Source organism: Eulemur rufifrons, chromosome 20, assembly GCF_041146395.1.
Source record: "Eulemur rufifrons isolate Redbay chromosome 20, OSU_ERuf_1, whole genome shotgun sequence".
Lineage (NCBI taxonomy): Eukaryota > Metazoa > Chordata > Mammalia > Primates > Lemuridae > Eulemur > Eulemur rufifrons.
In genome coordinates this window covers 23465726-23481876 of record NC_091002.1, presented here as the reverse complement: position 1 = coordinate 23481876, position 16151 = coordinate 23465726, and the positions used below count along the sequence as shown (strand labels likewise).

The 16151-nt window shown below is 54.1% G+C and overlaps 2 protein-coding genes across 3 annotated transcripts in view; one reads left to right on the top strand and one right to left on the bottom strand.

The window, feature by feature from the left end:
• Positions 1-2459: 2459 nt before the first annotated feature.
• MAP1LC3A (microtubule associated protein 1 light chain 3 alpha) lies at positions 2460-4086 on the top strand. Of its 2 annotated transcripts, XM_069495813.1 has the most exons (5): positions 2460-2707; positions 3018-3073; positions 3157-3263; positions 3546-3715; positions 3929-4086. In XM_069495813.1, the coding sequence occupies exons 1-4, from the start codon at positions 2668-2670 to the stop codon at positions 3706-3708; spliced, it is 366 nt and encodes a 121-aa protein (XP_069351914.1). In that variant the 5' UTR covers positions 2460-2667; the 3' UTR covers positions 3709-3715; positions 3929-4086. The 2 variants fall into 2 exon arrangements, with proteins under 2 accessions (XP_069351914.1, XP_069351913.1); XM_069495812.1 differs by having other exon boundaries at positions 3546-4086.
• Positions 4087-4296: 210 nt separating this feature from the next.
• The window catches only part of PIGU (phosphatidylinositol glycan anchor biosynthesis class U), a 94880-nt gene continuing 83025 nt past the window's right edge, over positions 4297-16151 (bottom strand). The window contains exon 12 of the mRNA XM_069495708.1: positions 4297-4725. Coding sequence (XP_069351809.1) covers positions 4612-4725 — 114 coding nt within the window. The 3' untranslated portion in view covers positions 4297-4611. The remainder of the gene's footprint in view (positions 4726-16151) is intronic.

Below are 16151 nucleotides of genomic sequence, written 5' to 3'. Positions count from 1 at the left end.
GGATTATTAATTGTATAAAATCTTCTCTATCCTTCTTTTGCTGTGTAGTCTATAAGTTACTAAAAGAGGTCTTAAATCTCCCACTATGACTAAGGGTGGAGGACTTGGCAATTTCTCTTTATATCTTGTCATTTTTGCTTTATATATTTTCAGCCTTTTTTTGTAAAACCCAGAACATACAAGTTCAGAATTGCTATCTCTTATTAAAGAATTATCCTCTATCCCTAATAATGCCTTCTGCCTTTTTTTTTTTTTTTTTTAGAGATGGGGTCTTGCTCCATTACCCAGGCTGGAATGCAGTGGCGCAATCGTACCTCGCCTAACCACAAACTCCTGGGCTCAAGTTATGTTCCCATCCCCAGCTCTCAAGGTGCTGGGATTACAGGTGCGAGCCATTGCGCCTGGCCTGCCTTCTGCCTTAAAACCTATTTTGTCTCATTTTTCTACAGGTACATCTTTTGGTTAGGTTTTCTCTAGTATACCTTTTTCCAGGTTTTGACTTTGGGTGCCCTTAGGTTTTCTTTTTTTTTTTTTAAATTGAGACAGAGTCTCACTCTGTTGCCCGGGCTAGAGTGCCATGGCATCAGCCTAGCTCACAGCAACCTCAAACTCCTGGGCTCAAGTGATCCTCCTGCCTCAGCCTCCTGAGTAGCTGGGACTACAGGCATGTGCCACCATGCCCGGCTAATTTTTTTCTATGTACATTTTTAGGTGTTCAGCTAATTTCTTTCTATTTTTAGTAGAGACGGGGTCTCACTCTTGCTCAGGCTGGTCCCAAACTCCTGACCTGGAGCGATCCTCCCACCTTGGCCTCCCAGAGTGCTAGGATTACAGGCGTGAGCCACCACGCCCAGCCTATTATGTTTTTTATTTTTATTTATTTATTTTTTTTGAGACAGAGTCTCACTTTGTTGCCCAGGCTAGAGTGAGTGCCGTGGCGTCAGCCTAGCTCACAGCACCCTCAAACTCCTGGGCTCAAGTGATCCTCCTGCCTCAGCCTCCTGAGTAGCTGGGACTACAGGCATGCGCCACTATGCCCGGCTAATTTTTCTATATATATATTTATAGTTGTCCATATAATTTCTTTCTATTTTTAGTAGAGACTGGGGTCTCGCTCTTGCTCAGGCTGGTCTCGAACTCCTGACCTTGAGCGATCCACCCGCCTCGGCCTCCCAGAGTGCTAGGATTACAGGCCTGAGCCACCGCGCCCGGCCCTATTATGTTTTTAATATCTTTACTTCCCTTTTCTCTTCTCTGCATTGGCAGTTATATTTCCATTTCTATTCTTTTGGTGCTGCCTCTTAAACATCTGAGATAAGTACCTGACTTTACAAAGCTGGGCAATGATCAATATCTTTATCCTCCTTTCAAACAAACTGAACTTCCTAGACCACTTTAACTCTGATCGCCTTCTCCAGTCTTACATGTTCTTGTGTTGAATCCATCTTGTTTTTGTACCCTACAAATTAGTCATTACTATTCATGTTCCATATTAAGTGCCTGTTTAGATTTACTTACATGTTTACCAGTTTGCTCACCATTTTTTCATCTAATTCCTTGCTTTTGGAGCACAAGTCCTGTTACTGAAGTACATCCTTTAAACATGGTTTCACCAATGGTTCACAGTGGTCTTTTGTGTAAACTCTTCGTTGTAACGTATCTTTATTTCTCCCTAACTCTTAAGTCACAGATTAACAATTGGTTGATGGTATTTTTCTTTCAACGGTTTAAAAAGACTACATTTATTCTGGCTTCTATATTTGCTGCTGAGAAAGCTATTTTTGGTGTAATATTTTTTGTTAATCCATCCTCCTTTGGTAGCTTTTAAGATCTTTTATTCTTTGGAGTTCTGCAAATTCACTACAAAGTGTCTAGGTGTTGATTTTATTTTTATTTATCCTCCTGTGGATTTTAAGTGAGGATCCTGGTCTTTAATCAATTTAGGAAGCTCTCCTTCAGGAACTGCCTCTCCACATTCTTTCTGCTCCTGGAACTCTGGGCCTGTGAGTTCTTTCTCACGCTATCATTGTCACTTCCTCTTATATTCTTCATGCCCTGTCTCTCTGGTTAATTGCTCATCTATCCTCCAGTTCTGTGATGTTCTCTTCTGCTCTGTATTAATCTGCTTTCTTACCTCATCTTTTGAGACTTGAATTTCAATATTCTATTTCTCAATTCTAGAATTCCGTTTAAAGCTTGGGTATTCCTTTCTAGTGCCTTGTTTTCGGTCCTCTAGCCCTCGGCCCCATGAAGGCGAGGGGGCCCAGGGCTCAATGCCCTTCCCTGCGGTCCTCCCAGTCTCTGGGCAGTCCTGGCCTGGGGGAGAGGTGCCGGGCAAGACATGACGTCACGGGACTGTGACGCGTCCCGGGCCCCGCCCCTCCGCGTCCCAGGCCGGGAATCCAAGCTCTCTGCGCCGTGACGTCACGAGTCCGGGCGGGCGGGTTTTGCGTCGGCCCAATGGGAGCGGCGCGCCGGCCTCCCCTTTAAGGAATGTTGTGACCTGACGTCACCGGGCGAGTTACCTCCCGCAGCCGCCGCCGCCGGGCTCAGCGCGAGCCCCGGAGCCCTTGAGCGTGAGGCGCGAGCCCCCGAAACTCCGAACCGCAGCCACATCCTTAGGCGCGCCCCGGAGCCCCGGCCTGCGCGCCCCGCCGGGCCCGCGCGATGCCCTCGGACCGGCCTTTCAAGCAGCGGCGGAGCTTCGGTGAGGCCCGGCGGGTGATCCGCGAGCGCGGGGCAGGGGGCTCCGGGAGGCCGACCGACCCCGACTGCCGCAGGTGACGTCAGCCCCGTGACGTCAGGCTCCGGCTGGACCCCCGGCTGGGAGGCCGGCTCGGGCCTGGGCAGGGGCCGCCCGCCTCCCCACCACGTTAGGTGCCAGGGGCTGTGGGGCCTGACGGTCCCGGGGGCGGGGGCTGGGGCGGGGCTGGGGCCGCCCCTCGAGGACAGGCGGGGCGGAGCCGCGGAGAGGACCTGGGCCTGGCCCGGCCTCACGGCCCGACCGCCTTTCGCAGCCGACCGCTGTAAGGAGGTGCAGCAGATCCGCGACCAGCACCCCAGCAAAATCCCGGTGAGTTCCCCGGCCCCGCCCTGCCCAGGCCCCACCCCGGGCTCACGCGTCCCCGACCCGACCCTTGCCTGCCCCACTCCCAGGTGATCATCGAGCGCTACAAGGGTGAGAAGCAGCTGCCTGTCCTGGACAAGACCAAGTTCCTGGTCCCGGACCATGTCAACATGAGCGAGTTGGTCAAGATCATCCGGTGTGTAGGCAGGCAGCAGCCGCCAGAGGGGGGTGGTTTGAGTCGAGTTGGGGTAGGGTAGGGGGCCTGGTATGGGGTCAAGGGTTATGGGACCGGTGGCGGTGGGCCCTTGTTCAGGGGAGGCTGGAAAAGGTCAAGGTCAGGGCTGAAGTCAGTAGGGTCAGAGGTGAGAGCCTCTGAAAGGGGCTGGGATGAGTGTGGAAGAGGCTCAGAATCTGGGGAGGGGCTCAGGGCCCCGCCCACCCAGCCCCTCACCGCCCACGTGCCCCCTGCCCGCCTCAGGCGCCGCCTGCAGCTGAACCCCACGCAGGCCTTCTTCCTGCTGGTGAACCAGCACAGCATGGTGAGCGTGTCCACGCCCATCGCGGACATCTACGAGCGGGAGAAGGACGAGGACGGCTTCCTCTACATGGTCTACGCCTCCCAGGAAACCTTCGGCTTCTGAGCCAGCAGTAGGGGGGGTTGGCCTGGGAGCAGGGAGTGGGGGGGGCCCAGTCAGGTTCTGCCCAGGGAGCTCCTGAACTGAGCTGCCCCTGGTGGGCTGGGCAGGGATGTGGGCCCTGAGCTCGGGGATCTCAGCCTACTCTGCCCCTCTGGGTGCTGGCTGGGAGGGGGGAGAGCACCCCCCAGCACCCCTACTCTGTGTGGTTTGTCTTTTTTTTTAGGCCCCTGCCCGTCTGCCCTTCACCCATCTGAGGCTCTGCCCCCTGCCTGGACCTGCCCACCCCTGACAGACTGGTCCCTGGCTCCCCGGTCTCCACCTGGTGTATGGATCTGTGGTCATTGTCCTCTGCAGAATAAAGATTGCTCAGGCCTGCCTGGCCCTTTGCCTCCAGCCCTTGCTTGGGAGCCGGGAGGGCTGCGGGTGGGGGCAGCCCCCACTACTCTCAGCCCAGCAGTGCCTGGGGACTAGTGGGCTGTGGACCTGGGGCTCGTTCTAGAAACCCACACCTGTGTGTAGTGCCCCTGGCTAGTGGCCAAGCTCACCCCTCTGCCCCTGAGTGCAGTGTGGATGTGGTCCCAGGGCAGACTTCTTCATAACAAAACACATTTATTAAGTAGCCACAGCCTAATAAGCCCTCTTCACCTGCTTCTTCCCCCTTCCTGCCTGGGAGGGGGCTCCTCAGTGTGCAGAGCCACAAAGTGGGGGGATCCGAGTGGGGGTGCTCTCAACTCCCACAGGCCTTGCTGTCAGCCATGGTCCCCTTTGGTACCAGAGATTCGTGAGCCTGGACTAGAACCTCTTCTGCCCGAGGACTCGCCTGCTGGCAACTCTGGATAGAGGGCGTGGCCCAGCCGCTGGCCCTTCCACCACCTGAGGTCCGTGCAGCCCTGTGCCGGGCTGGGCCTACTTGAGCACGAGCATGGCCTCCGTGCCGTCCTTGGCAGTCAGGTAGAGTCCGTGTGTGAGGTGGTACTCCCGCCGCAGGAAGGCATAGAAGTAATCAGAGATGAGCAGGATCTGGGGGAGAAAGAGTGCGTGAGGAGCTACAGGGCACCTCCCCCTGAACGCAGGGCCCCCGGAGGGTCTAGGCAGATGGAGACAGCAACGTGTCTGTGTGGCACCTCCCATCGAGGTCCCAGCCTGGCCCTGGATCAACCACTGGGGAGGCTCTGCCCAGGGACCCTCTCCTAAGGGCCCATACTTGACCCTGCAAGGTCTTGCTGGCCCCTCAGAAGCTGCGCAGATTCCCACCCCCTCATGATCTACACCTCCAGCCCAAGCTCTGGCCCCCAAAATGCCTGTGCAATCAGGGGCCCCTCCCCTCCCAGGTGCCCATGCACTCTTCAATCTCAGCCAGAAACACACCAAACACTTCACCTTCCTCCAGTCGAACCTGCTTCTCCTACAGGCACCCGTGTCTCTACTGTCCAGGTGCTCAGGACACACATATCAAGCCATGAAGTCCTGTCAATTCTACCTTCTAAACTCTCTCAAATCCACCCTTTCAATTCATCCCCACAGCCACCACCCTGGACAAAGCCACTGTCATCTCCTAAACAACAGCAAAGCCTTGTTCCTGGGCCCAGTCCCTGCTCTCAAACCTGCCCCCACCCCATTCTCCCTGGCAGCCAGAGGGAGCTTTTCAAAACACAAATCTGATCATGTTACTTCCCGGCTTAAAATCTGCCCAAGGCTTCCCATGTTCTTAGGGTGAAGCTCAAACTCCCTGGGGCTCCACAGCCTTGTACTTGGTGCAGCACCGTCTCCCTGCTCCACCTCGCTCCACTGTAGGCTCTTCACTGTTTCCTGCCTGGAATGTCCTCTCCCCTTTCTAATCTAGTCCACAGCTGCTTGCCCTTCAGGTCTCAGGAAGGATCACTTACCCCCCAGATTAGGTCTCAGCCACACTAACCTCTACATGCTAGCACAAACTCATCCGAACTGCAATCTCACATTTAGCGGTGTGACCGCCTGATGACTGTCTCCTCTCTTGGACCAGGAGCTCCACTAGGGCAGGGTCCCTTAGTGGTTCTGTCACTAGGGTAGCTCTGTGCCCAGCTCAGTCTGTCTTTCCTATTCTAGGGCATAGAATCAAAAGGGGCCTAGAGCTCGTAGTCCCAGCTATTTGGGAGGCTGAGGCAGGAGGATCACTGGAGCCCAGGAGTTTGAGGCTGCAGTGAGCTGTGATCTCGTCATTGCACTCCTGCCTGGTGACAGAGAGAAACCCTATCTCTAAGATTAAAAAAAAAGGGGGGGCCAGAGGGGAGTAGAAGCTCAGCTCACTGTCCCCCTCACGGAGACCCAGAGAGGAACAGGGATCTGCCAAGGTCCCTGCACACTAGACAGACCCGAAGCCTCACAATCCCATTCAGCCCAACCGGTCCATGACCTCCAGTGCCTGGAACAGGCAGGACAGGGCCAAGGTCCACAGAAGGATGAGGGGACAGGGGCTCACCACTGCAGACACCACCAGTTCTCAGGTACCTAGCCTCCCAGAGTAGCAGTACCAACCACCTCTTGGCACAGATGGGGAGACTGAGGCCCTGAGCAGGGAAGGTACTCAGCTAGGGTCTTGGGGCATGTCCCAGGTTGAGCTGAGCCTGGGACCTAGACCCCCAGAACCCTGCAGCTTCTCACTCACCTGTAGGTAACACAATGGCAGCTAAGGACAGCTTGGAGGGGCCCGGAGGAGCTCAGGGAGATGCCCTATCCCTAATAGCATTGATGGCCTCAGGACAAGTACCCACCATTCTATCACCAAACTAGAAGATTTAATAATCCCCATCTTACAGATAGGGAAATTGAGGCTCAAAGGGTTCGACAGTTGGCCTGTGGCTACACCTGGAGAGCTAGACTAGTGGCCACGGGGCCTGGAAGGTGACATGCCTGAGGCCAGTCCACTAATGGGCGTGAGACTCTGCCAAGGATGTCAGCCAAGCACACAGAGCTCAGGCAGCCCCTGAGGCCTTGCCGCCGGCTGGCATCTCCAGGCTGACCCGGTACTGGGGACAGTGACCACAGCAAAAACTGACCCCGTACCCTGCAGCCCTCTTTCTCACTCGGGCCCCAAGATGCCATCTGGGCAAGAGAAGCCGGCAGCAGTGGCTCAGCTCAGAGGCTAATCCCTCAGCCAGGGGTCAGATGAGGGACAGGTACAAAGTCACAATCCACAACCAAACAAAATGAGGCAACTCAATGTCACACAACAATCAGCTTGACAAGTAGTAGGAAGTAAAAATATTAGGTTGAACCGTGTGAAACTGCCATTTTTGCAGATCCCCACCCCCAAGGTGGTCTAGACTTAGTGACTCCCTGCTCGCAGCACAGAAAGGGAATAGCCCCTGTACAGGGGAGAAACCTGTAGCCACTGTCCCAGCCAAGTGCTGAAGGCTCACATCAGCCTGAAACCACATGGCTAGCACGTCCCCATGGGATGTGATGAAATGGGCCCTTCATCTGGGGTATTCTTGCCAAAAACCCATAACTGCAGGACAATCTTAAGAAAAGCATCAGACAAACCTAAATTGGGGAACGCTCTACAAGATACCTGGCTGGTGCTACTCAAGACTGTCAAGGTCATGAATAAGGAAAGACTAACAGGCAGAGCAAAGACCAGTGCAACGCGGACCCCGGTGGGGCCTGGCAGAGGACACAACTGGAAAAACCAATGAAACCCAAATCAAGTCTGGTGACTCGCACTAACAGCATCATATCAGGGGTGGTTTCTTAGTTCTGACAAGCACACCATGGTCTCACAGGATGTCAACAACACAGGAAACTGAGTGCGGGGCATATGGGAACTCTGTTCTATTTTTGCAACTTTTCTATAAATCTAAAATGATTCCAAAATTAAAAGTTTATTTAAAAAGCAGTGAGCTAGCCGGGCATGGTGGCGCGTGCCTGTAGTCACAGCTATGCAGGAGGCCGAGGCAGGAAGATCGCTTGAGCCCAGGAGGAGTTCAAGACCAACCTGGGCAACACAGCGAGAACCTATCTCAAAAAAAAAAAAAATTAATTAAAAAACAAAAAGCACTGAGTTATTGTTATATGTAACAACATAATTGAACCTCAAAAACATTTTGCTGAGTGGAAGAGGGCTTCAGCAAATGTACATTAAGATTTGCATTTTTCACTGTATCTAAATTTTACATAACAAAAATGTAAATAAATATTGAACTCTAGTTAATGACATACATGCCGAAATATTTACCAGGAAATGTACCGTCTGCACTTCAATTTGAAATACACTAAAAAAACAAGATGGACCGAGGGAGGGATGTTGCGATGGAACAAGTATAGAAGAACGTCGGTGGCGGACTCTGGGTGGTGGGTTCAACGTTAAATCTCTCATCTTCCTGTGTGTGAAGATTTGCATAGCAAAGGGGGTGGGGGAAGAGCCCTGTGTGCCTGCTTGGCCACACAGTCCTGAGTGGCACCAGTCTGAGTGGGTGCCCGACACCAGGTGGCCTGGAGGCTTGGCTCTTTCCGAGGGGAGCCCACAGCTGGTCATGGGCTGGCTGGGATGACCTCTTCTGACCTTGGGGCTTTCCATTCGGACCGTGAGGAGACGGGGTTTCCCAGGGGCCTAGGATTCAGCCAACACAGCAGCTGCAGACCCAGAGCCCCTGTGCCCAGTCCGGGCAGCGGCAAGTTGGGCAAGAGGCAGTGGAAACAGCACGGGCGCGTCAGTGACTCTGTGACCCTGTGTAAGTCTCTTCCTGCACCCTAAGCTGCTTTTTCCTCATCTGTAAAATGACAGCAATAAGCTCGGTTTATCACTCACTTGGACTTAGGGGCCCCAGAACATGTCTGCCCTCTCTCCTCTCACCTGAGGCAGCGGAACCCTCTGCCTCCCTCCTCTGTCAGTACCGTGTCCTGTGCATCCTCCTCTGACTTCCCACGTGGTCCCTTTCCTCCCACAGCCACCACTTGCTGGGAGCCCCGTCCCCCCTCCGTCCTCCCTGCCTGAGGGATCTTCAGGGTGCACACGTGTGTACACACACATGCATGAACACACACGCAGAGAGCCCTTTGAGTGCCTGCTTGGAAGCTCCCTTGCTCCCCTCTGCCCCCACACCTGCCCGCCCCAGCAGCCCTGCATTTTGTCACGGACCAGGTAACTACTGATCCCTCAAGAGGTGCCATTTCCTACCTGGAGGCTTCTCTAATCGCACACTCAGTGATGTGACCCCCTCAAAGTGAAGTCACTGCCCGCTGGCCTCCTAACCACATGGGGTGGCGTCTGCTCCAACTCTGTGGCCCGGCGAGGCACAGGGCTGCGCTTTGGGAGTCGCTTGCTCATCCCCACCTTCTTGCCACGCCCCCCAGGGATGGCTCAGTCACGGTCCCCTCACTGGCAGCTGTGAGGGCTCCAGAGCTGCTCCCCTCTGGGCCATGGTGAAGAGTTCACGGGGCAGCTGACAAAAGGATGGCCAGGGACAGAGAGGGCAAGTCCCAAGTGGCATGAAACAGATGTCGCTCCATGCAGGGTAGGACAGAGAACAAGAAACAGACGTCTTCTGAGCATGTGCCCTGGGCCAGGCCCTTTAACAGAAAACCACACTGACCCTTTACAGCTCCCTAGGGGAGGGCGGCCATCCCCACTTAGAGAGGCGCAGGGGCTAAGGGGCCCACCCAGGGTCACGGCAGTGAAGCGCGCTCAGGCTGCAACGCCAGACCTGAGTTCTCCCCGTCACCCCACAGTCCCTCAGAGTCTGCACCCACGCGGGCTGCGTCCTGCTACGTGGCTGACACTTAACGGACCTTAACACCCTGCCGAGGCTGCTCTCCCCAGTTCACAGCTCTGTCAATCAGCCAATAAAGAGAAAAGTTGTTTTGGACAAAGCAAAATAAGTGTGTGAGACTTCCAAGCCAGTGAAGGTGGCTAGTCCAGTGTGTCTTGAAACTGCCGGGCTCAGGACAGCAGCCTCGGCCAGCACATGCCCCTGGGCTGCAGCTTCCTAGAGAAGTGGGTGCTGCCCCCCAGGCGTGTCCTGGGTCCCTGGGCCTCTTGCTCCCTGCTGGAGACACTGACAGTTGACAACCAGCCTGCAACAGGGGACGCATGTGGTCATCACAGCAAAACGCAGCCTCCTCTACCCACCTGCCTGGGGTCTAGGGAGCTGGGGGCCGAGGAGGCTGGCGGCCCACTGTGGAGCTGCCTGGGGCTTTGGCGTAAGCTGCCAACTCGCAGGCCTGACGGACACGTGGGGGGAGACGGCGGAGAGGACAGCTCCAGCCTCCAGCAAAGTAACAGTGAAACCGCTGGACTGTCTCAGGGGCTGCAAGGTCACAGGTAAGACTGAAGATTGGGGCCACAGGAGCAACTGTCACCCACGTGGCACTTCTCAATTCATAGAGCCTCTCCCATGTTGAGTCCTTAGCACCGCCCTCCCAGGTGGAGACCACCGAGGCCACCACGGCCTGTGCCAGATTCCAACAGCTCCTTCCTGCTGCCAATTCCAGCCTCTCCCCCATCACCTTCCCTTCCCAGCAGAGGGAGGAGTTCAGAGCATGAATCTGATCACATCTGTCCTCAGCTCAAAACCAAAGGTTCAGCCTGGACCTCAGCATGACGAGGCCCCCGAGGGCCATGTGGCTCTGACACTGCTCTCTGAAATGGCCTCACTCCCCAGCAAGTGGTGCAGCCAGCAGCACACAGCGTCCCTCACGCACGCTCTTCTCATTCTCTCTCCCCTAGTCCCCACCCAGGTCTCCCTGCCACCTAGAACCCAGTTAGATCCTACACGTCCCTCAGGACCCCACTTCGAGGCTGCCTCCCCCAAGCAGCACTCCCAGTGCTGTCACGCTGCCCTCTCCTGCCCGTGTCCTTTTCTCCCTCTCCACAGACTGTGGGCTCCTTGGAAGCAGAGCTGTGTCTCACTCACCCCTAGCAGAGTGCCTGGTGTACAGCAGGTGCCTAATTAATATTTGTAAATAAATAAATTAGCCCCCCAGGAGTGGTGTCACTTGCCTAAGGCCAGCAAGCCAGGGAGGATGGGCCTGGGAGTGGCTGCGGAGTTTGGGCTTCCAGAGCCCAGGCCTTCCTGCCGGCCTTGCCCTGCCGTGTTCAGCCCGGGCTTTTCTCGGCACTGGGGGTGGGGGAGGCTGAGAAGGGCCTGTGAGAGACAAGCTCGGGATGTTGGTACTAGGCGGACAAAGGAATGAACTAAGACCTTGACAAAATGGTACCAGTTGGCTGGGCACAGTGGCTCACGCCTGTAGTCCCAGCTACTTGGGAGGCTGAGGCAGGAGGATCACTTGAGCTCAGGAGTTTGAGGTTGCTGTGAGCTAAGCTGACACCACTGTACTCTAGCCCGGGCAACAGAGTGAGACTCTGTCTCAAAAAGAAAAAAAAATGCCACCAGTTGAGGAAGAAAAGTAAACATGCACATCCAGCTGGATGAGGACACAGGCTCCAGCCTAGGCCACAGGCACCTCACGTCTGGAGAAACAAATCTTCCCCCACACAGACCTAGGATCTTGCAGCCAGGGCTACACACAACGCGCAGGAATAAACCTGAGATGGGCCACGCGCCAGCCACAAGTGGGGGCTACACACCACCAGCCACTGATGTCCACCCAGCATGTCCCCAAGCATTTCCCCACTGGTCCTGTTCCTCAGAATGGCACACCAGGCCAACTGAGAGGCAACTCCAAGAGACAGGACAGTGGTGTCATTTGTGCTGGACAGAATAAGTGAATCCTGAGCAGGGACCAACACGCTGGAGGTGGGTACCAGACCTCAGGGCTCCAGACCTCTCTGGAGACAGATAGGAGAACAGCCATAGCAGGGCTGGCCAGTATCTGCAGGGTCTGCAGCACAGGGAGGGGTTGGGGCTGGCCCCTCACAGCAAGGAGGCAGCAGTTTGTAGAGTCGTGTTCCAGACCCTGCTTGGGAGGGCAGAGGGAGGGCAGAGGAGTCTGTTTTGGATGCAGACACAGAGCAGGAACGGGGCTCTCAGGCCAGTCACCAGGATGAGAGGGGAAGGAAGCTCTGGCTGACCCCCTACGTATCCAGTGTGACCTCCACAGGCCCAGCTCTGACAGAAACAGACTGGAACTGGGGTCAGGGTATGCAGAACTGTTAGACCACTGGTCATGAAATGTGGTTTCTGATCCCAGCTCATTCTGTTTTTCATCAATAACCACTGAATATTCTTCCTGGTGTTGTGGATACAGCCATGAGCAAGACAGACACGGGGCCTGCCCTAATGGAACCCACAGTCTACTAAGTGGATGTGATAAACAAGACCCTGAATCAGTACACCCTTCCTAGCTTTGTGACTTTGGGTGAGTCTCTAACCCTTTCAAGCCTCAGCTTCCTCATTTGATCATGAGACAATAATATTGCTTCCATCAAAGGGCTGTTATAAACATTAAACAGATTCCTTTTTTAAAAAGTTTTTTTAAGAGACTGGGTCTTGCTATGTTGCCCAGGCTGGTCTCAAACTCCTGTGCTTAAGTGATCCTCCTAAACTGCTGGGATTACAGGCATGAGCCACCTCACCAGGGTAGATTCTTTTTAATGAAAAAAAAAAAAAAAAAAAGGAAAATGTAAAGGCTGCCAGTGAGGGAGTAGTTACGTAAAGCGTGGTGAGTCCACATATGCAAGACACAAAGGTTTGTCCCTCATATATGAGCAAGGAAAGATCACCAAGATGTTTTATTAAAAGAAAAAAAGTCATACTTTCATCATGATGCCAATAATAAAACACTTAAACACACAAATAAACCTCTCTCTCCATTAGCGTGAGTCTACGTAAACATGCCAGGAAAGCTCCAGAATGATCCCGAAGAGTATAGGGATCCTGGGGGCGGGTCCCTAGCAAGTGCTCCTGAAACATAAGCCACTATTCATCGTAAGTGTGGGGCAAGATCTCCTGATGTTCCCTGTTTGTAAACTGAATTAGGGTGAGTGGGACACTTTACCTTACTCTTTCAAAAAGCTAAATTTCAACAAGTTCCTTTTCCTTTAGATGTAATCCTTGAACCAGTACTTTTCTTCTGCTGGTCACTGACCCACAAAAGAAAAGGATTAAAGTAAAAAGAAGAGGGAGATTGTTCTCCTCTTGGTTTACGGGACTGAACGTGTCTCCGGGAATCTGCTTCGGGTACTGAAGGGCTCACTGCTCTTGCTATTTCCCACGTCAACACGTGAATGCTGGCAAGGGGACCCACACACTGTGTCCCCTCCTCTCAGCACTCTGGGACACAGGGATTAGCATCCTGGTTTTTGAGACAGGGAAACTGCAACCCAGGGAGGTTAAATCACTTGCTGAAGGTCACACAGTGAGGAAGTGGGGGCACCTCGGGCGGTCAGCCGGTCTCCATCCCAGCTCCTCTCTCACACTCGCGCACACCCCATGGACGGTTTACTGTTGTCACTTCCTGCTACTGACTCTGCGGCACAATCATGACTAGCAAATGATCCGTGCCACGTGCTGAAAAATACCTAATGCCCCCGGGGGAAAGGACGGGGCCTCAGTCACGGTTTACCTGCTGGTGTAACTAATAATCTACACGTAATTTGTTCTATAATAGGGTACGGCACTGATCAACTCAAACACGGCAGGACCTAAAAAACAGTCTGTGGGCCAAAATGTGCTCTATATTCAGCTCCTGATGTCCGCAACGATGGTCCAGGTTCTGGATGCTTCTTTGAAACCTGTACTCATCTGGTTGGGACAGCTCGGATCTGTCTTGCATAGGGAGGGGAGAATGAGGGCCAGGTGAGTATCAGGCACCTCCCAGCTAGAAGGGCTCAGAAGAGCAGGCTGTAGGGTGAGAACACATCCCCACGTGCCACGAATCTTAATGGGAGCGCTGACTGTAGGCCACACGAAGCAGGGGCTGGGCTTGGGTTGTGCCGGACACACAGGGGCTTTGCCGGCCACAGAGACCAGGTTCCGGCGCAGAATGGAGAAGGGTGGGAGATGGAGCTGCTACCACTGACCTCAGTCAGCGGGGGTGGTTTGCCCCCTTCTCCCCTTCCTTTCTTACTCTCCAAGTCTGACAGGCCCAGCTCCTACCCCTTGTCCCCTGTGGCTTTCCCTGACTGCTCATGACAGGAGACAGATCCGGTTCCCTCTGGATTCCTCCAGTGGTTACTCTCTGCACACCTGGCCATCAATCACACATCGTTCTCCCTGGCTATCTCTGGCTCATTCATTCATTCAACAAACATTTGCTGAGCAGGTGCTCTGTGCCAAGCGCTGAGCAGGTAGCTGGGGGCCTTGCTATGGGAGTACGGGCAGATCGCTGCCTTCGTGGAGCTCACAGGCTAGTGGTAGAGGCAGGGAGGGGAGCAAGTAAGTAACATAAAGTTACAAATTGGGCAAATGCTATGAAGGACACAAGCAGGGCACTGAGAAAGAGACAGTGGGCAGGAGGAGCCCAGGAAAGGCCTCTCTGAGGAGGTGACACTGAACTCTCAGTAAAACTCCAAATGTCTCATTTTGTACTCTGGGGCTCCAACAGGCCCGAGGGCAGGGATAGTGCAAACTTCATGATGGGGGGCTCTTCCATCTCAAGTCAGCGCTCCAGGACCATGGTATGATTTCAATGACTGCCTCAGTGAGCAAGTGGCCCCAAGTGACACATCCCTTTAGTAATCTGGTGGCAGCAGCAGCAATAAAGGCCAAAGGCGACAGCCCTAGGAAGCACCTGACCAACGGAGCTGACCCGAGGAGGCTGATGACACAGGTGTGCCGGATGCCTGAACAACCTGCTGGCTCAAGGTCGGGGGGCCGGTTGTCTCTGGGCCCCTGCTGAGAGGCCTGTGGGTTGGCACTGCCTGTTCGAAGTGCAACTTGGCAACATCTGCCCAAGACATGAGCTACATATGCCCTCTGACCCAGCAAATCCCGCCACTGGGCATCGATCCTAAAAAACACTGGCGCGTGTGCACAAGAATATGTGGGGGGACAGGCAAGGCTCCTCCATGTAGAGTAGCAAAATGACCAGAAGCAACCCCAGGGCCCATCGGCAGGGGTGTACCCAGTGAAGTAAGTCACGGAGCAGCCCAACCATCGGGTATCACGGAGCCGTTAAAACTATCTCAAGATAAGATCATTCAGTGAGAAACAGCCAAAGAGCAGTACTTAGAGAAGGATGCCTTTTACCTATATAAATAAGAAAGCTGTGTGTGTGTCAGCTGGTACCACCACTGTCTGCGAATGCGCAGGGGCCCCGCAGAGACACACGCCAGACCGACCCCAGCCAGCACAGCTGCGCAGGGAGGTGGGAGCCGGGCTCGGGCAGATCTTGACCTTTCACTCCCTATCCTTCTACCTTGTTTGACTTCTTTCCCCAGCAATGATGAAATAATGTATTACTTGATTACTTGATGATTACAAATATATTTTAAAAAGAGATTAAGGAAAAAAAAAGGGACGTGACAATGCCAAAGTCCAGCTGGTTTTCTCTCTAGCTCAGCTAGATCCTCGATCCTCCCTCCTGCCTTCGGTTCCCACCCCAACCCCAATCCCTCTCTTTCCAATGATTCAGTTTCTCCTGCCTCCAGTGGCACCTGACCACCTGCAAACACTCCCATGCCGCTTATAGAGCCCCTTCCCTCAGAAAGGCAGCCTCGGGGAGAAGGCGGTTATCTGGCAAGTTCCATGGATGCTTCTGTATTTCCAGACCAAAACTTGAGACTCGTGACAACAGGCTGTGGGCTACTTCTGTGGAACTTGACAGCCTCCCCAGGCAGGCCCGATGCCTTCCATGCCAGCCACCACAGGGCTGTAAGGAAAAGTGAGGAGATTCCAGCAAGAAGGAAGAGCCAGCGCAATTTTCTGGATTCCTTCAGGATACCAAGTGCAGCCCTGCAGAGATCTGCCTGCATGGGACACAGGCAGGAGGTGCTAAGCCTTTGCCATCATCAGCTACTACTGTGGGAGGCAGAACAGGCATCTGGCTGGGTCCCACTCAGGCTCCTGGGCCCTCCATCTCTCCTCCTGCTGTTCACAAACCGAGATAAGTGGCGAGGCTGGACATCAGAAATGTCCACGCAGGAAATACCAGTCCCATCACTCATTGAAAAAGCCCTAACTCCCTTCGTTCCCAGCAGCTAACCTTGGAGGCAAGAATTTCCCTGGGGATTATTCACTGGCATCATTAGTCTTCCCAGCCAGCCCCACTTCCCAGCCAGTCCATTAAGCACAGGAAATGCCTGGCTGTGCCAATGGCAATTGAAATGGTAAATGGTACAAGTGGTTCTCCTAAGACCTCAAGGATGAGGACAGAGCCTGACCTGAAAGGCAGCACAGTGGAGAAGGGAACTTCCAAGAAGGCCGGATGACTCTCCGCAGGGTTTGCTAGAGCCCCTGCCACAGAACTGCTGGGAGAGCTTGACAAAAATGCAAATTCCTGGCCTCGTATTCTGCATTGAATCAAGATTTCCAGAAGCGAGATCAGGGAATCTATCCTTTTTCAAACAA